At 34.0% G+C, this 21,689-nt stretch overlaps 1 protein-coding gene across 6 annotated transcripts in view; it reads left to right on the top strand.

The window, feature by feature from the left end:
• Znf148 (zinc finger protein 148) overlaps positions 1-18,301 on the top strand; it is a 147,505-nt gene extending 129,204 nt beyond the window's left edge. For all 6 annotated transcript variants that reach the window (XM_026394082.2, XM_026394073.2, XM_026394057.2 and 3 more), the window contains 2 exons: positions 9,603-9,721; positions 9,981-18,301. In XM_026394082.2, the coding sequence (XP_026249867.1) occupies positions 9,603-9,721; positions 9,981-11,579 (1,718 nt within the window). In that variant the 3' untranslated portion in view covers positions 11,580-18,301. The remainder of the gene's footprint in view (positions 1-9,602; positions 9,722-9,980) is intronic.
• Positions 18,302-21,689: the final 3,388 nt, after the last annotated feature.

The raw sequence follows: 21,689 nt of genomic DNA, 5'->3' as shown, positions 1-21,689 counted from the left end.
ATTAATGACCTAAAGGGGATTTACAAGAACCAAGATTGGAATGGTGTGAAGAGTGGGAGAAAAGGGTTAGTTGAAACTGTCAAAAATCAGATTTAATGTTAAGCCACAGTGAGCTAGATTATGCATAAAGCTTAGATCCTCATAACTTTTTTTTTTAAATATTTATTTTTCAGTTTTCGGTGGACACAACATCTTTATAATTTTATTTTTTTGTGGTGCTGAGGATGGAACCCAGCGCTCCACACATGTCAGGCGAGCGTGTTACCGCTTGAGCCACATCCCCAGCCCCCTCGTAACTTTTTTATATATAATTTACCCTAATGATCACAATTATGAATATCTGAAGTTAGGTACTTTATAAAGAAAAGAGGTTTATTTTTTGTTTATTTTGGAGGCTGAAAGTTCAACTGATGTAGCCCCATTCATTCAGCCTTTGGTGAGGACTTGTTTGGCTTTGCAACTTCTTCATTTCTATTGTTTATTGAGCTCTTATAATATTCCAGACTTTATTCTCAATTTGCTGCTTTTCATGAGTTATCTAATTTAATGTTTGGTTCTGTGATATTTTATATTAATATTTCCACTTTGCAGATGAGAATATCAGTTTTGAAGATAACTGTAATAATTATTACAGATGGCATCATGGCAGGAATGTGAGAGGGAAGCCAGAACAACTATGGAGAGGCCAGTTTTGCTGTTTTGTAAGCCCCCTTGTAAGAACTAGTCAGGGTCCCAAGAGAACTACTATCACATCCTTTAAAGGACAGTGCTCTCAGTACTTCTCACTAGCATCCATCTCTTTAATCCACATCACTTCCCAGTACTATCACAGTGAGGACCAAGCTCCCACTCCATTGTGAACCCTTGGGGGATTCACTCAAACCATATTGAAATCATAGCAGTTACCCATCTGTTATAGAAAGAATTTTTACCCATAGAAAACTGTTTATATGCAGTGTCAAAGTTACCAGGGAAAAACAGCACAGTGGGGGATTTAGTGGATAATCATTAGAAGAGAAACTCTAGGGCCTTTGAGTATTAGAAAATTACCATTTGTGGGACACTTTGGGATGTTTTTCTCACCATGTTATTACTTTCCTGAATGCTTAAAAAATATATATATTTCTTGCTACTTTTTTTTTTTAATTTATTTTTGTGTGGTGCTGAGGATCGAACCTAGTGCCTCACACACGCTAGGCAAGTGCTCTACAACTGAGCCACAACCCCAGCCCTCTTGCTACTCTTCAAGTTTTTTCCTATTAATCTTAAAATTACTATATAGATTGTCTTCATTTTTTCAGTGGAAGCACTTAGACAACCAAAAGGAAAAATAAAAAAGGATTTTCTTCCAAAAGAAATTTAGATGTTTTTATTTTTCTTAAGGCAAATAGGCAACAGTTATTTTACTTTCATTTGCATTCAAAAGTAAGAAACATTCAAAGTAGCCAAGCCAGGGACAAGATACAGAATCCATTATCACTACTGCTTTTTCATACAGTGTTTGAGATTAATTGCCAAAGAAAGTAGATAAGAGAGTGAAAGAAAAATGGGAAAAGAAAAGCTGAACTTTTCAATCAGTGGTCCTGGAAAAACTGGATTGCCATCTAGAAACCATTCATACCTCCCATTCTGCCTCAAGATGACTTCCATATATCAGATGAAATGTTAAAAAAAAAAAGCAGCAGAAGCAGCTGTAAGTACATATGTAAAAATGTGGATAGGAATAAAGAAGTCCTTTCTAAATAATACTGAGAATCCAATATCCATCAAGGAGAAAATTGACACATTCAGCTGTGTAAAAATTTAACAATTTTTATTTCATCCCCACCATTCAAGGGGGTATAGAAAGGCTAGGAAAAACCTAGAACTCAAAAACAAAAGATCACCCTCCTTAATAAAACCCTTATAAGTCTTCAAGAAAAAGACTGACAGCCTACCACAAAATTGGATGAAGTTATGAGTGAATAGTTCATAGAAACTGAATAAGATATAAGATGGTTTGACCTCAAGCTGAGATCATGTGTATGATGATGTTATAGGGAAATAGCTTTGCTGGTAGAGGATATAGATTGATAATGTCTCCTGTGGAGGGAGAACAATTTGATAATACATTTCAGAATTATAAATATATTTATTATTTGATCAAGAATTGTTTCTAGGAGTTTATCATCCAAATATAATAAAAGATTACAAAATTACCTATACTAAAAGATACTTGGAAATAATATGAAAAATATTTCCTTACAGAATGAAATAGCTCTTTCTACTGATTAGATCTCCAAAATATTGTTAACTAAAGGGGAAAATACATGAGAACAAGCCAGGCCCAGTGACACACACCAGTAATCCCAGAAATTCAGGAGGCTAAGGCAGGAGGATCACAAGTTCGAGGCCAGCGAGGCCAATTCAGCAAGATAGTTTCAAAATAAAAATTGAAAGGGCTGAGGATGTAACTCAGTTGTGGAGCTATGCCCCTGGATTTGGTCCCCAGTACCAAACAAAACACAAAAAACAACATGGGAACAGTAAGTAAAGTATGTTATCTTTGTAAAAGAAAGAGGGGAACATAGAAAAGAGACCATGTATTTAGCTTGTACTTGTGTCAAGAAACTCTTGAAAGAAACTTAAAAACAATATGTGGCCGGGCAGGGATAGGATAGGATAGCTTGTTTATATTGTTTTGATTTTTTTTTGAACCATGCACATATATTACCTAATTTATAAACAACAGATTATTAAATGACAAAACACATTTAAAAATTTTCTAAAATGGCTAGTTAAAAAGGTAGGAAAGAAAAGAATTATAAAAATGGGAGGAAAAAGAAAGATGAGAGTTAAAAAGGAAGGAAATACTAAAGGGGAGCAAAAGACAGGAATAGAATTGAATAACAACAATGGGTAACCAAACAATAATAAAATGACTGTGGAAGATCAGTTTGTGGTTACATTAATCTTTGACTTATTTAGACATCATATTTGTTCTACAGGTTGAGTATAAGAAATACTTGGGACCAGAAGTATTAGAGATTTCAGTTTTTTTTGGTTTTTTTTTTTTTTTTTTGGATTGGGAATGTTTGTATATACATAATGAGATCTTGAGGGATGGGACTCATGTCTAAACATGAAACTTACTATGTTGTATACACCTCATATACATAGCTTGAAGGTAATTTTATTCAATTTTTTTAATTTTATGAATGAAATATAGTTTCATAGTGTGAAATTTCCCATTTATAGCCTCATGTTGGCTTTCAGGTTTTGGAACATTTCAGATTTTTTAATTAGGGATGCTCAACCTTTATTTAATTTGCAGGAGCTGTGAGTGGTTGTTTGTAAAAACAAAGAAACATTTGTACAAATTGTTTTTGAGGCATTTATGTATCTAGTACTCTTTTTGTTAAAGGAAGTTTCTTTGTGTTACTTCTGGCTAAATAAGGTATTAACTTCTTGATCATCTGTTAGAATGCAGATAATTTAAACATGGAATTTCTCCAGTTAATTTATGTTGTCTAATTTTGAGTTCCTAGATGAAAGAAAGAATTTCTAATTTATGTACTCTGGGTGGTACCAATTGTGTGCTTATGCAATATTTAAAAAAAATATTTTTGGTTGTAGATGGACAGAATTTTATGTATGCTGAGGCTTGAACCCAGTGCTTCACACATGCTAGGCAAGCACTTGACCACTGAGCTACAGCCCCAGCCCTTATGCAGTATTTTTAAAATCATAATCTTTTTTAAAAAATATTTATTTTTTTAGTTGTAGTTGGACACAATGCCTTTATTTAACTTATTTATTTTTATGTGGTGCTGAGGATCAAACTCAGGGTCCTGCACGTGCTTTACTGCTGAGCCACAACCCCAGCCCCTTAAAATCATAACTTTATTGAGATAAAATTCACAGTATCAGAAAAACCCATCTATTTAAAGTATGCAGTTCAGCAGTTTTTAGTATCTTACAGAGTTGTACTATCACTATCTAATTTTTAGAACACTGTCATCACCCCCAAAAGAAAACCTATACCTATTAGCATTCACCTTTATTGCCCACTTCCTCTCAGCTCAAGGCAACCATTAATTTGCTTTCTGTCAGTATGATCTGCTCATTCTGGACATGTTGTAGTATGTACCTTATTCCTTTTTTTTTTTTTTAGCTGAATAATGCACACATGGATCCAACTGGTGGATATTTGGACTGTTTCTACTTTTTGGCTATTGTAAATAATGCTGTATTTTAATTAATACTTGTGTACAATGCTTATGAGGGCTTAAGTATTTAGTTCTCTTGGTTATAAGCCTAGGAATAGAATCTCTGGGTCATATGGTAGCTATAATATTTTGTTGACTTGCAAAACTGTTTTCCTCAGTAATCACACTATTTCATAATCATAACAGCCATCTACAACCCAGTGCTAATACTTGTTACTATTTTAGCCACCCCTAGTAGGTTTGAAGCCATTGTGGTTTTGATTTATATTTTACTAAATAATTATGATGTTGAGCATCTTTTTATATGTTAATTGGTCATTTTTACATCTTTTCTTATACAAAGAGCTGTTTTATATTCTGAATTATATCCCTTATCAAATATATGATTCATAAATTGTCCCATTCTGAGTTGTCTTTTCACTTTTAAAAAAAATGATTGCATGGAATTTTATTATTTGAATCATTTTAAACTATACAATGTAATAGCATTAAGCAAATTTATAAGGTTATGTAAACAAACAACCTCTGTAACCAAGCCCAGGCACTTGTTGTATGCCTGTGAGTCCAGCTATTCCCCAGACTGAGTCAGGAGGATTGTAAATATGAAGCCAGCCTGAGCAGCATAACAAGACTCCATCTCAGAAAGTGACAAAAAAAAAAAAAAAAAATCCAGCCTTCAGAAACTTTACAACCATTAAACACTAACATCCCCTCGCTGCCTCCCCTGGTTCTTGTGCCACTGGTCTATTTTCAGTGTTTCTGAATTTGCCTATTCTATATCCGTCATATAAGTAGACTCGGTCCCTATTTATCCTTTTCGTATCTGACTTCTTTCTCTTTGCAAAATATCTTCAAGGTTTATCCCATGTTTGTAGGTAGTAAGTATCAGGATTTCATTTTTACAACTGAATACTGTTCCATTGTTTGTACCCATCACATTTTTCTCCCTGTTTAAGTTGATCGACAGTGGCTTGCTTCACCTTTCATCTGTTTTGAATAACGCTGTGATATATTTTGGTATACAGGTATCTGTTTGAGTTCCTGTTTTTAATTCTTTTGAAAATATACTTAGGAATAGAATTGTTGTGTCATGTGGTAGGTCTTTGAGGAATTGCCATAGTTTCCCACAATAGCAAACATTTTTTGCAGGGCGAGGTAAGGATAGTGTCCTTTGAAACACAAGTTTTAACTTTGATGAAGTTCATTTATTTTTTTGTTTGGTTATTGTGTTTTGGTATCATACCTAAAAAACCATTGCCTAGCCAAGGTCATGAAGATTATTCCTGTGTTTTATTCTGTTGTTTTAATAGTTTTGGTTCTAACATTAAGGCCTATGATACATTTTGAGGTATTTTTATTTATGATGTGAGGTAGGAGGCATCTTCTTCGTTCTTTTGCATGTGAGTATTAAGTTGTCCAAGCACATTTGTTGAAAACACTATTTTTTCTCCATTGAATTGCCTTGGCACCTTTTTAAAAAATATTTTTTAAATTGTTGATGGACCTTTATTTATTAATTTATTTATATGTGGTGCTGAGAATTGAACTTGGTGCCTCACACGTGCTAGGCAAGTGCTCTACCACTGAGCCACAACCCCAGCCTGCCTTGGCACCTCTTTTTTTTTTTTTTAAGTTGTAGATAGATACAATACCTTTATTATTTTTATGTGGTGCTGAGGATCGAACCCAGGGTCTCACATGTGCTAGGTAAATGCTCTACCAATGAGCTACAACCCCAGCCCTCACCTTGGCACCTTTTTAGAAAACCACTTGACCATAAATGTAAAGGTTTTCCTCCAGACTCTAAACTCCATTTCTTTTGTATTTGTTTGTTGCTTTTGTTGTGCTAGAGATTGAACCAGGACTTTGTATATGCTAGTGCTCTACCGCTAAGCCACACCCGAGCCCACTCAGTTCCATTTCTTAATACATATCTGTCCTTAAGCCATTAGCACATTACCTTGATTATGTGATTTTTAAAAATTGTTTTTGGATGTGGGTTTTAGTATAAGGTTGTGAATTTCTACTTTGAATCTTCTGATGAGTTTGAGGAATGTTACCATCTTAACAATATTGTCTTCTAGTCTACAAATATTAGGCAGATTTAATTGAATTTTAATCAACATACTCATTTTCTCTTGTATCCTTTCTTGCTTTTGATAAATGATTTAAATTCTAACCTAATGATCTCTATCATCTACATTCTGTATTTTAAAATGTGCACCTTTTCTTACTTCTTTCTAACATTATCTGTTCCTTCTTGGTTCTTTGGAATCTTATTCCTTTGATTATTCACTGTAATAATTCAATTTTAGTTCAGTTTTTCTTCTACACTGATTCCTTTGCCTTCAGCTTTGTCTCCTTTTCTTTAACAATGTATTCTTGAATGGATTACTTTATTATTTCCCATCTCATTTCTTATTTCATTTCTTCCAAACTTCCTGAATAAGTATTCTCCTCTCCGGACTTCTACTGTATTAATTATTTGGTGTGCAAGTTCCTTAACTTTTCTGGGCTTCAGTATTTCTTTAATGTGAATTAGTCTAGATTAATTGGTAAAGCTTTCTAGCCTCTAACCTCTGGACCCTTGGAATGTTTCCTTCGAGTCCCAGTATATCAAAGTGAGCTACTCTGCAACTGAATGTGCTTAATAAGCATTGAACCTTTTGCCATATCAGCAGCAGTGCATGGGAGCCTCTGAGGAACCTGCAAGAGCACAATTTGAAAGCCACCGGAAAGTCTCTTTTGCCCTAAAATTTGGTAACTCTGTAGCAGTTACAGAAGTTACATCCTTGTAAGTTTTAACTATTTTGTCCCATTGTCCCAGATAAGAAATACATATAGAGGCTGGAGTTGTGGCTCTGTGGTAGAATGCTTGCCTAGCATGCATGAGGCACTCGGTTCGATTCTCAGCACCACATATAAGCAATTAAATAAATAAAGGTCATTCAATAACTAATAAAAATTTTTTAAAAAGAAACACATATAAAACCTTAAATATAGTATGTAATATGTAATTCCATAATAACAATAATAATTATAAAATTATGTTAATTAATAGACAACGTACAAACTCAGATTATGAATTACAACCTATTTTAATGCACCTGTGTTGATTTTGTTGAAATAGGCATAGAATTGAAAACTTGGGATTTACCAGGTTATATAATTTACTTGTTGTCGAATTAAATTCTGTTCTTAGGCACCATTTCTCCTGGACATCAAACGGTATCTAAAAACAGTTAGCAGCTCTGTTATTCTTCCCGAAATTTTCTTTCTGTGGAATTTTAACTTCAGGTGCTACTTCACTTAGATTCCTAACATATCCAAAAAGCTTTTCCAAATCATAACTACTCATAATAACATTTTTCTCACTGGTAATTCACTGTAGTAATCATTTGTTTGGCACCTAAAGATAACAGAAGGTATTTTGAGCTACCTAAATATAATTTAAGTCTAAGGAAGCATAATATGGTAAAAAATAGAAATGTATGAAATAATTATTGAGTTGTAAGTAATAAGTGCCGTAGGAGTTGTTTTAATGGAGTTCTGTGGAAATTCAGGAAGAAGGAGCAAAGTATCCCATAGGAGATTGATTTGGTCTCATTGGGAGGGTGGTGTCTGAACACTTAGTGGACATTCCTGACTGAAGGAGCAGCATGGATCAAGGTGAAAGTAAGAAGTGTGAGATGGTAGATATTTTGACTGAAGGACAAAGTTAAGAAGGAAAACAGGGTAATGTAAAAGTTGTAAAAGTAAACCAGAGCTTATCAAGTTTTATGTGTTGTCATTTTATAATATGTGTATTGTGTTTCTCCAATTATTCTATAAACTCTTGGAAAAAATTCCTACAGCAGGGCTGTGGGTAAAGGAGCAGTATTCAGTCAAATTTTGTTAAACTTATGATAGGTAGAAACAGCAGTTTCCCAAACAAGTATTATACAAGGTAACTTATTGTTTATTTATTAGACTTCAGTTTTATCAGCAAAAACTATTTATAATGAAGGGAAGGGAGAAGAGATGGGAATAGGAAAGACAGTAGAATGCATTGGACATAATTTTCCTATTTGTTCATATGTGAATACATGACCAGTGTAATTCCTCTACATCATGCACAACCACAAGAATGGAAAGTTATGCTTCATGTGTGTATAATATGTCAAAATACATTCTACTGTCACGTATAACTAAAAAGAACAAACATTATAACGTTTTTTAAAAAATTTTATCAGTAAAACCTATAGAACTCCATAGTAATGGTATCTTATAGCTTAAAAGTTCTTAAGGAATTAAGGGATGGGGGTAGAGCAGTTGTATGTATAATTAACAGTACTCAATTTATAATTCATCCCCAGATGACAAGAAATGCTGGTTTTAGTTGAGAAAAAGAATAAATATAGCCAGGCATGGTAGCACATGCCTATAATCCCAGTGACTTGGAGGCTAAAGCAGGACAACCACTATCTCAAGTTCAATTCAAGTCCTGCCTCAGCAACTTAGTGAAATCCTGTCTCAATATTTTAAAAATATAAAAAATTTAAAAAGGTTGGGGAATGTAGCTCAGTGGTAAAGCACCTCTGGGTTCAATCCCCAGGACCTACCTTCCCGCCAAAAAGAATCAGTATAAACAGACCTTACTTTTGGGGCTGAGGCCGTAGCTCAGTGGTAAAGTGCTTGCTTCGCATGTGTGAGGCACTGGGTTCCATCCTCAGCACCACATAAAAGTAAATAAAGATACTGTATGTTCATCTACAACTAAATAAATATTTAAAAAAATAAAAAACAAACCTTTCGAAATTTGGTCTCTAAGCTTGTTTTATGTCTTAATGTTTTTTAAATTTTTTTATGTCAATAGACTTTATTTTATTTATTTATACTCGATGCTGAGAATCAAACCCAGTGCCTCACTCACACATACTAGGCAAGCACTCTACTACTGAGCCACAGCCACAGCCCTTACATTAGATTTTAAAGAGTATTTTCCCAGGGTTTATGTTTTCATTTAACCACAAATGTTTCTAAAATAGATTAAGAATTAAGAAGCTGTACCTAAGAATTATATTAGACTCTGCATGAATAACATTTTTTAAAGTTCTAATATATTATTTTAAATGATTGAAAAGAAAGATAAGAAATTATCAACTACTCTGCTGAAAGAATGTACATATTGCTATAAATTTCTTGTTCTCCTGGTCATTCTAGAGATTATGTTCTATGCACACATAACAGAAGGGAGGAAAATTGAGTATCCCTGCTTTCAGCTTTTAGAAAGAATGAATTATCATTTAGAAAGAGTGAATTATAACTATCAAAGGATATTTAGAGTTTCTTATTGCAAAGCAATTCATTATTTTACAATATTTGTTTTGTTTTAAACTTTCTATCATGTACTAGGTGAAAAACCATTTCGCTGTGATGAATGTGGTATGAGATTCATACAAAAATACCATATGGAAAGGCATAAGAGAACTCACAGTGGAGAAAAACCTTACCAGTGTGAATACTGTTTACAGGTAAGATAGGTAGTTTGCAATTGATCCTTATTAAGTTATAAAATCTAAGAAATTAGAAAATGCTGTTTACTACTAAGACTATTTGAGGAACTTCTAAATTCTTATTGATAAGATTTATAATAGAAAATTGGCTCTGTTAATTTGTTTGGAATTGCTTATATTATGCTTATACTAATTGTTTTCTTTTTTCTCTTCTTTGTTTGACCAAAAACACAAATACAACAACAAAAAACCCACTTCCAACCTCTGAATTCAACAGTATTTTTCCAGAACAGATCGTGTATTGAAACATAAACGTATGTGCCATGAAAATCATGACAAAAAACTAAACAGATGTGCCATCAAAGGTGGCCTTCTGACATCTGAAGAAGATTCTGGCTTTTCCACATCACCAAAAGATAATTCACTGCCAAAAAAGAAAAGGCAGAAAACTGAGAAGAAATCATCTGGTATGGACAAAGAGAGTTCTTTGGATAAATCTGACCTGAAGAAAGACAAAAATGATTACTTGCCTCTTTATTCTTCAAGTACTAAAGTAAAAGATGAGTATATGGTGGCAGAGTATGCAGTTGAAATGCCACATTCTTCAGTTGGGGGATCTCATTTAGAAGATGCATCAGGAGAAATACACCCACCAAAGTTGGTTCTCAAGAAAATTAATAGTAAGAGAAGTCTGAAACAGCCACTGGAGCAAAATCAAACAATTTCACCTTTATCTACATATGAAGAGAGCAAAGTTTCAAAGTATGCATTTGAACTTGTGGATAAACAAGCTTTACTGGACTCAGAAGGCAATACTGACATTGATCAGGTTGATAACTTGCAAGAGGGACCCAGTAAACCTGTGCATAGTAGTACTAATTATGATGATGCCATGCAATTTTTGAAGAAGAAGCGGTATCTTCAAGCAGCAAGTAACAACAGCAGGGAGTATGCACTGAATGTGGGTACCATAGCGTCACAGCCTTCTGTAACACAAGCAGCTGTGGCAAGTGTCATTGATGAAAGTACCACAGCATCCATATTAGATTCACAAGCACTAAATGTGGAGATTAAGAGTAATCATGACAAAAATGTTATTCCCGATGAGGTACTGCAGACTTTGTTGGATCATTATTCCCATAAAGCTAATGGACAGCATGAGATTTCCTTCAGTGTTGCAGACACTGAAGTGACTTCTAGCATATCAATAAATTCATCAGAAGTACCAGAAGTCACCCAGTCAGAGAATGTTGGATCAAGCTCCCAAGCATCCTCATCAGATAAAGCCAACATGTTGCAGGAATACTCAAAGTTTCTGCAGCAGGCTTTGGACAGAACTAGCCAAAATGATGCCTATTTGAATAGCCCGAGCCTTAACTTTGTGACTGATAACCAGACCCTTCCAAATCAGCCAGCATTCTCTTCCATAGACAAGCAAGTCTATGCAGCCATGCCCATCAATAGCTTTCGATCAGGAATGAATTCTCCACTAAGAACAACTCCAGATAAGTCCCACTTTGGACTAATAGTTGGTGATTCACAGCACTCATTTCCCTTTTCAGGTGATGAGACAAACCATGCTTCTGCCACATCAACACAGGACTTTTTGGATCAAGTGACTTCTCAGAAGAAAGCTGAGGCTCAGCCTGTCCACCAAGCTTACCAAATGAGCTCCTTTGAACAGCCTTTCCGTGCTCCATATCATGGATCCAGAGCTGGAATAGCTACTCAATTTAGCACTGCCAATGGACAGGTGAACCTTCGGGGACCAGGGACAAGTGCTGAATTTTCAGAATTTCCCTTGGTGAATGTAAATGATAACAGAGCTGGGATGACATCTTCACCAGATGCCACAACTGGCCAGACTTTTGGCTAAAAAAAAAAAAAAATGTAAATAATATTGGCACTTTAGAACAGATTAATCAAGAGTGGGGTTACTCTGTGTAAAATGGAGTGCTGTACAGATTTAAGAGCAATGCGTTATAACAAGTTAAGCTGATATGAATAGCAAGATAATCCCATAACTACGTTTTGTTTGGTTAGTCAGCATTCTTTGAACTGCCTTACATGTTGTCACCTTTATAGAAGCAATGCATATACTTGTTTTAGATCAGAAACTTGCTATTCCACCTACACCAAGTTAAAAAGGAAAAAAAAAAAAAAGACTTTCGCACAATTGTTTCCTAACTGATAACATTGTACATTCTTAGGAGATTAGTAATTGTGTGAAATTTACTCATACTGTTTCTAAGTTTTTCAGCATAGTCATTGCACTTCAGCAGGGAATCTGAGTATACTTTACAGACAGAGTGAACTTAAAGTTTAAATGTCAAGAGATTATGGCTTAAATACATTAGTTTGTCCTATAGGGGGAAAAAAAAGAAGAAAACCACCTTTCAAAAAGAATGATATGCCATATACCCTTGATTTTCATTTTGCATTTATTGACATGTGTTTTTTTGAAGAAAAAAAAAGTAATAAAAATCTGATAGTCTAAGACTCCACTATTTAAAAGCCTAATTACTTTTAATATATGCATACTTTCAAAACTTTTACCAAAATACACAACTGTTGAAGCATTCACTTCTCTATGGAAGTATGCATATTGGTGTCAGTTTCTTTGTACAGTTGTACCTAGATATTTTTTTATGATTTTTTTCATGTGCAAGTATCAAGGTTTTGAAGTTTTAGTAAAAAATATTCTGTAGATTACATTCCCAAGAACATAATGCTTACACAATGTATATTCCACATTTTAAATCTTAATTGTATTTTACTTTACATATACACTTCAGTTAACATAGAGCACTTAGAATCTATTTGGTATTTGATTTCTCAAAAGTGAAAAAATTAGAGTTTTAGGTTTGATATGGTTGTGTCATAATCATCTCATAATTGACAATTTTAATTTTGGGCAATAAAAGGAAATTGGGTTATCTTTGGAACTGTAAAACTTGGTTTAATCCTTCTCTTTCTAGACTCTTGGATTATTAAACAGTGTCCAGAGAAACAAGAAATGGGCTTTTTAATTGCTTATTTTATCTTGAGTTACTTTTTAATGAACACTGCTCATTACAGTTTTACAAACCAAAAGTGTTTACTAACTCCAGTAACTACAATTTCTTTTTCAGCTAGATGAGTGACCGGAAATTTTTTGTTGCATTTCAAAATCTAAATAAACTACAGACTTTATCCTTATACCATGAATGTTTTTTTTTTTAATACTTTGTCTTAAAATAATACAGCATGGTACAATAAATAGTACTTTTATATATATATACTTTTCCGAAGAATGATGGTTTAAGTTACACATTGGACAAGTTCTCTTTTTTGGAGCGTAACAGTCATATTGATGCTATCATCCTCTTTAATTTGTTCCAACTTTTTGGTTTTTGTATTTTAAATTTCCGCCATCTTTGTCACAATGCACGTACTGATATATAGCACCAGTGGTAACCTAAAATTAATATCTTTGGAAGAAGAAGCTGTTAATTTCCATTTTAACTTTTATATTGGTCCTGTAGGTCTACATTCTTTGTTTCAGTATAGAATATGTTATCCATTTAAATTATTTTTGTCTCTTATTTAATGTTATCCCAAGACTGTTCTCATAAAGAAAGGGAACAAAGAAATATCCCCTCCAACATTCTTCACTTATATTCATTTATTTTGAATATATTGGTGTTTTTATGTTAAGGAATATAAATTATGTTTAATGTGGTTTCCTCTACACTTTGGTTATTAAGCTTTGTTTGAAATACTAGTTTTCCCATTTGACAGCTTTCTTTGCTGCCAAAGTTTTCAATAATTTAGACTTCTTTGAAGTAAATATTTAAGTTCTGCCATTATTGACCTTGGATTGATGTGTGTTGTGTTATGCATCACTTAATTGCAAGAAGAATTATTTCAGGTGAGATGTTAAAAATGGAACTGTGCTCATCCTATAGGCATTTTTCTCATAGTACTTTTGATGACAGTAGGCACTTATTTCCTGAGTTGATTTTTATTTTTTTAAGCCTGATGAAAATGTGTTCCTTTGGGAACTTGATGCAGTTCTTGGTACTGTGTAAATTTTTTTGTTTGTTTTAACATCACCAGCACAGTTTTAAGAATGTGACTATTGCTGAGCAGTTTGGATAAGCTTAGGAAGGAAGGCCTTTTAAAATGGTAGTTATGCAAGCAGATTTTCAGGTGTTGCATTCCTGTCTTCAACACATTTCTTTAAATCTACAAAATGGCAGACTTTTCTACCAGGTTATAAGCATTTTTCAGATAACTGATAATTAGCCAGCATAACTTATTGACTTACCATTTAAGTACAGTCATCACTGTTTTACTGTGAAATTCTAAATGCCTACCAGACTTACCTTGTATTATCATCCTATGATAAACATCTGGACAGTTTGGGTTTCCCCATTTTGGTTCAGAAAATTGTTTAATTTCTATCTGGGCATTAATAGAGAAAATAAGTGGCCTTGTGTGCTGCTTTAGATTTGAAACATGGAGGATATGAGATATCCTTTGTAATTCATGTTTCTCATTTCGCTCAGTGAACAAATTGTTCTATAAAAACATGCTCTTTCACCCTTAAATCCTTGATCTCTGTGAACGAGGTGTGCTTTTTTTTCTCTTAGATTCTACTTTTATGTTTGAGCATTGGAAACATTATATTAGATAAAGTAGTATCTCTTCAACATCTTCTAAAAGTATCTTTTTTAACTTAAAATTTTATTGCACATATATTTCATTTGGTTTAGAATATTTGGGTGGCTTCTAAATTTTTTAGATCTACATGCAAATGTGCTACTTGGTAAGGTAGAAATCCATCTTCTTAGCTCTGGCTGAAGATGCCAGCAATTGGGTCATTTTCTCTCTTGAGAGGCAGAAAAGGCCTTGTGCTCAGGGCAAGCTTTCATTTCCACAGATGCGAGACACTTGCAAAGTGCTATGAGGTTAGATCTTTTGCCACTTCTTTCACTTTATTAATTTGGGTATTTAAAGGGCTGTTTAAAATAAATAAATAAATGAATGAATGAATGAATAAATAAATAAATAAAAGCCGGGAAACTTTAAAAGTAGGCATTATTGTAGTACTGCGTATCTTAGAACATTTTAAACTAGAACTCATTTTTTTCACAGTATGTATTTACTTGAAGAAGCACTATTATAATCAATGAGAAATTTTTGAGTCTGCAATTTTAATTTAAACCTTTCCGTTTCAAATTGCTTTATTTCAGGGAAATAATTTTCCAGTTGTTTTGCTATATTCTGCAAATAAAAACCGTATGTTTCCTTTTTTTTCCACTTAAACTTTGGTAGGAAACAAACTAAAGCAGACAAACATTTCTTGTTATGTTTGTTGCTTTCTTTAATCCAAAATGGATAAAAAAGTAAAACCCTGTAAACATTATTTTATTTTTTTATGCAATACCATGCTGTAAATACGGTTCATCAAGTAAGGATGTACCTATGATTGAATCTTTAATTCTGCACAGTTAGAGTTTATATATAAATGTGTCTTGACAATCAAGGACTTTCATGTGAGTCTTCCTTTATGATGTTTATTAATGTTATGCATTCCATTTGTTTTGAAGTGAGTACCAATGTGCTAATTTGTATTGTCTGAAAGTATGTAATGTTTTTACAGCTTGTTTTTAAGAATCTGTAAATATGTACAAACAAATCACAGTACTGCTTTATGTTAGAAGGCATATGATGTTGTACTGTATGTAAGCAATAATACATAGCAGTGCTAACTTTACAAGTAGCATCAGGAAAGTTCTAAAAACATTTCAGAGTTATTATTATCCTTATTTCATTTAATGATGATTATCTTTAATCAGTTTTTATAAGCAAATTCCATTGTTCCTCCTTTTGGAACGTAACACTGTTTACACAGCATAATTGAAGTTGCAGAGGAGACAGGCTAAATCTGGCTTCATCTGTACTCACTTTCACTAAGCATTGAATGGCCTTACCACTCTTCTGCAAGATGGAGGAAGACCGCAAAACTTAGTGCCCATCACACTGAAGGAAGGGATGTGTTGTTGTTGTTGTTGTCATTGTTGTTGTTTTTCCCTGCTTCTGTACTGCTACCTAACTTTGTGATTTGCTTTGGATTTTAATATTTGTTTCTGATATAGATTCAAGCCCGTAAGTTTTGAGGTGACTTCAGCTCCATTGTGAAATAGATAGTTCTCTTCATATTTCATAGCTACATTTCAATAATTCTAAACTTTCTACTTTGATTTTTAGATACTTATTTTTCAAGCTTGATTTCTCAGCTAATCAGATGACTTTATTCAACTTCAATACAAAGAAAGACAAACTTATTGTAGTTTGAAGTGAGTCAATATAATACTGTACAGAACAGCTAACTATTTGAACACACACATCACTGCTTTAGAAATAAAACCGCCAATTTATAAATGTATATGACCTACATTTTATAGGAGAAATGTTTTTAAATGCTAGTCATTTATATAATGTGCTTTGAAGGATTTGCTAGTCCACTTCTGTCACTTTTTAGTACACTGGTATCTTTTATATGTAATGTATGCTTTTTATTATTGTAGCAAAGCATTTCAGTAGAAAGAATTTTGCAACAATATGGGGGAAATTTTTCATTGTTGGATTTGAATTATACTGGATTTTATCTGTGTAGTCTTACTTGTCTTTATTTTAATGCTGTCTGGAAGGGAACTTGGTATCCAAATAAAGCAGGTAACCTCATTTTACTTCAAGGGCATACTGTGTAGTGCTGAATTTAATCTGGAAATCTGATGATTTTGAAAAGAAAACAAGTTTATAAAAATTGTACAGAAGAAATTAAATGTGTGATGGAAATCCTGATGGTGGAGCATTTGAATTTTCTGATATATAGTGTTATTTTCCTGGGATTCCCTACGCCTTCTTTGTATATCAGCTAATAAAAGAAAAACCCTGTCATTGAAATTGGTAGGATAATAGGCTACTCTGATTATACAGTATTATTTTTCCTATCCAATTTTCTGACCCTTTTCTTAATCACTGTAAAATTTTATTTTCTATTTCCTATTGATAATTAAACATGTACATAATATAGACGCTGTTGTGTAGAACTGAATGGATCTAGTTGCCAAGCTTGAATGGGTAACTAAGTGGAAATATTTGATGGATATTGAGAATTCATGAAATGCCACAGCAAATTTAAGAGGGAAGGGGGGGGCATGGTATGACTTTGGAAAGTCACAGCAGATTGTTTCTTCAGCCCCCTAGGAAATCAGTGTGGAGGAATCAACTGCAAACTCAGATCAGATAAAATGTGGCTCTTTCCTTATCCTCCCCCCAAAATATGAGCACTAAATTTCCAAATCTACTCAGGTGAAAATCGCTTTGCGATGAAACTTACCACATGGAAATTTTCACTGTTAAATAAGATATTTGTGATATTTTTAAATACAAACTTTTACATCAGTAGTCAGCAGCCTGATGATTGAAATTTAGTAAGTCAGTATATTTTAAAATATATTTTGTCCTCCATATTTAATTGTTTTTAAACAATTGGGAGGATTTTATGTTTAAATACATTTTTATCATCATTGTTAAAAAAAAAAAGTCTTGGTTGACCCCATATGATTGCCATGGTATGCTGAGTCTTTATAATACAGTGAAAGCTTGTTTCATGTGTAGTCATGGAACGTAGAAATGTTCTTTAAACTGACTTACTCATTAAGAGGTTTAATGAGTTTCACAGCTTTTGACACTGTTGTCATATAGTTAGTCTTGCCACTTAAGGAGTTTATAATATTTGATGTATTGTGATACTAAAGGAAGTTGTTTTGCTTTATTTTAAATTGAATTATTAGACTTACATTTCAAATTCTGCATTTTAAATGTGGACACTGGCTGTTTGAAAAATAAAATATAGAATACAGTTTTATGTCTAATTTTCTAGCTGATTTTTCACAGTTTTTTGAACCAAATAACTAGTGGTAAATATGCAAAAACCATGGTACATAGTTAATATTAAAAAAGGATGTCTGTGTGGAATTAACAGTTAACAGATTGGATAACAATTATCAGGGTCTTTACTGTAGCTTTTTGTGGAATGTTTTATTTATTAGTTGTCAAGTGCAAGAGTCAAATGTTACTGTCATTGAATATTTTAGACTTGAAATGTTTAATGTAGAGCAACAGCATATGTTTTGTTTTTTTCTTTACAGATAAAATTCTGTTAATCACCATCAGTAGCATACATGGGATTTTTTTCCCCTTTGATTAGTGTAGATAATTTGTTTTCATTTATCTACCACTTTTGCCAGTACCTTATCTCATGACAGTGGGATGCATTGTAAGAAAGCTGTCAGCAGTGAGGAATGCAGCCTGGGTCCATGGGACAAAGGTAAATTAATTGGCCCTTGCAGAGACGAGTCCTATGACCCCGGCTTATTAGCATGGTGCTGTAACCAATTGTACATAATAATACCACTGATAGTCTACTAATGCATTTCTTAGATCCCAGTTCTTGAATGATTCAAATTGGTGGGGTGAGGGGTGGGAAGAATACTCTACATGACACTTCTCCCACCTGAAGATTATACGAAAAATAAAATAAAATTGAAGTCACTTGAATTAATGTGTTGTCATTGAGTCTTACTTGACAAGTTATCACACCAAAAGAATATGAACATTTTTCTAATTATATATTTGGATAGAGTTTTAATTTTTTTTCAGAGTTATATCTGTTCTTTCCCTCTTTGGTGAATCTTATAAAATATTAGAATAAGTTACATCTGTATGATGAATAAAGAATGGAGGTGAATTTTTTAAGTGAACTAAAATTTAAACTGTTTCTCATAAGTTTAGTTTTTCAAATGAAAAGGACATTTAGAATAAAACCTTTTACCCATACACTCATGCAGATGTGTAAAAGTTGGGATGAGAAATGTAATATTGTAAATAAGAATGACATTTTTCAAACAGAAAACTCAAATTTAAAAATGGTCTTGAATTGTAAAATAGAGAACATTTGAACCTTTGCATATTTACCCATTTATGCAGATAAAGTTTTAAACTTGTGACCTTTATTTTCTCTAACTACTCCAGTTCTTAATAAGCTTCTAAAACTATGATACTCCTGTCACCGTGGGAAAGGAAGCCAGAGAAGTGCATTACCCGTAATATCATGGAGTTTTCTATTGGTTTGAATCCCTACTTGCTGGGGCATAGAACTTTGACCCTGCATTTATTCAGCATTGATCACCTACTTAGTAGTAGGCATTGTACTAGATGGAAATAATAGATGGTTGAGGCTACAGGCATCTGTGAGCATATGGAAGGCATTGGTAGTGCTATCAGATACAGGTTGCAGTATTGTACTTGAGATTATTAAAGCAAACATTCATGGTGAAGATGTGTTGCGTGCTGTGCTGAATACTTTACATCTCATTCCTCAACAAATGGGTAGATACAGTTTTGTATTTCAGGATAGTTTACCGGAAATACAATTTTAAAAAGGTGGTTCCAGAAGATGGAAAATAGAAGCAGGCCAATACAATGGAAATAGGGGATGTTGTCAAAAATTACCTCCTACTTAAAATACCAAGCTGGTGAATTAGATTCAAGCTTAGTCTATGGAAATGAAATAGGTCTGTTTCCAAAGAAACACCTATCACAGGAGTGGGAAATTAGTGCTCAATAGGGATTCTCAAGCCTGAGGAAAAAAAGAGAGGATCATTGTACTCCCCTGGGGTGTTGAGGTTGGTGCTAAAGGATGCTTTCCTGAAAGTACGGAAATTAACCACCAAAGGCTAATTAGTCATACTAGCACAGTCGATATTTTTAAGTCCCTTAAGTCAATACTAATGTGCAGTACTCCAATAGGGTAGCTTTCCTTTGTTTATGGAGTTATAGCACCACTGCGTATGCAACTTGGCAGTGCAACTTGTGCTCTAGCATTTTTATCCTTCTAGAACACAAGATAAAATGGCAGGAAGAGGACACAGCGTTGGAAATAAAATTTAGACCTCACAGAAGGTGACTGGGTGAGGACAGTTGTGTGAATCTTATTGAGCCCTCATGTTTTTGGGTTTTGGTTGGGCTGGTTTGGTTGGTTTGATTTGATTTGTTTGCCTTTTGATTTTTTCGTTTTTTTTTAAATTTAGCTTTTGGACTCTGTGCTTGTGCCTTCAATACTTAAAACAGCTATTTTATGTTCCTCCATAAGGAAAGCACACTTGATCCTGTAGGACACATTTAGCAACACCGAACCATCATAGGCCCTGCTGACATGTTTTTTGGTTTTAAACAATCTCATGAGAACTTTAGGTCTCACAGCACGAACCCCTCGAAGTCTCTCTGGGCACACACCACATACAGATTTTGGTGCTTCCCCAAATTTCAAAGGTAAACAATTCTATTACCAGGGGTTTGAGACAGCCTGGTTTTGTTAAAGGCTGTATTGTAGGAAAGCCTGACAGTATGTCAAACACTAAACCATTCTGAGTGCCTCTAGACACCGTCCCTGGAACTTACTTACCCTAACCCTAATCCTAACCCCTCGTGGTTTGAGAGCAGTTGTGCACTCAGCATAGGGTGAGAAGAATATGCAGAGTCTAGTGATATGTGTGCAAAAAACATTTAGGAAACCAACTCCCAGGCAGCAAGGCCAGTGCGGCGTGGGACAGCTTAACATGAGCTATCTCTCGTTAAAAATTATTGTGGGAGGGCTGGGGATTGTAATCTACAGCCTACAGGAGCAAATAAGGAGCACTGAAGTGAGCAGAGGACTTTCAAATTGAAGATCTGCCTTGAGCATCTCTGTAATCCTTTTCAAGCCACTTGCCCTTTCTGAACCTCAATATTTTCCATCTGGAAAGGAGGATGATAAACTATCCAGGTTGCTGTGAATGTCTTAAAGTTAACAACTTGTAAAGCAGTAAACATTTTCTAGTTTAGAGTTTAAGTATCACCAAGGCAAAAGAGCAGAGTTGAACAAGTGTTGGAAGCCTCATTTAATATAAAGCACAACAAGTAATACATTTCTGACTTACAGAAAATATTAAACTGACCAACCCAAAATGCTCCAAAATGAGAAACTTTTTGAGTGCTAACATGTTGCCACAACTGGAAAATTCCACGTGATCTCATGTGAGGGTTCCTGACAATAGACAGATACACTAAAAATGTATAAAGTTAACTTCAGGCTATATGTATGAGGTATATATGAAATGAATTTCATATTTAGACTTGAGTCCCATTCCCAACATACCTTATTGCATTTATGAATATTTTTTTAAAATTGAAATACTTGGAACCCCAAGCATTTCAGATAACAAATATTCAACCTGTATTATCATTCAAAAGACTGAAGATAGGACAAAGTCAATGTGTCTGGATTTAATTAACCAGCAGAAAATAAGTAGTGATGTGGAAGTAATAGGAATTCTGTAAAAGAATAATTTGCATTTGCTGGCAAATGGAGTACAGAGTATTTATCAAGTACATGCCCCCAGGGACACAGATTCAAACAGTTCCTAAGAAGAAGAAGAAGAAAAAAAAAAAAAGGTTGAGTGTTGGTGCATGATTATAATTCCAGCTATTCAGGAAGCTGAAGCAGGGGGATTGCAAGTTCTAAGCCAACCTGGGTAACTTAGACCCTGTCTCAAAAATATAAAGGCCAGTGAATATAGCTCAGTGGTAGAGCACTTGCCTAGTATATGTGAGGCCCTGGATTCAGTCCCCAGTTCTGTCCCCCACAAACAAATATTCCATTATCAAAAACCTGGAAGGTATGAAACATTCTGAAGAATCTTTATTTAACATTGAGGTATATCACAGCCCATTAGAAACAAGGCAGAAATATCCTATAAGAGTAATGCAATATATTGAAGTAATAGAAGTCCCCAGTTGCTCACTCCCAAGCTATTAGTCACTCATGAACAGGAATCTGCGGGCCCGTAAGGCAAAAGTAAAATTATAGACAATGAAGTTAGAATATGGTAGT

This window comes from Urocitellus parryii, chromosome 2 (genome assembly GCF_045843805.1).
Source record: "Urocitellus parryii isolate mUroPar1 chromosome 2, mUroPar1.hap1, whole genome shotgun sequence".
Classification (NCBI taxonomy): domain Eukaryota; kingdom Metazoa; phylum Chordata; class Mammalia; order Rodentia; family Sciuridae; genus Urocitellus; species Urocitellus parryii.
Note: the sequence above shows the minus strand (reverse complement) of the source record. Positions and strands in the feature narration are given on the sequence as shown.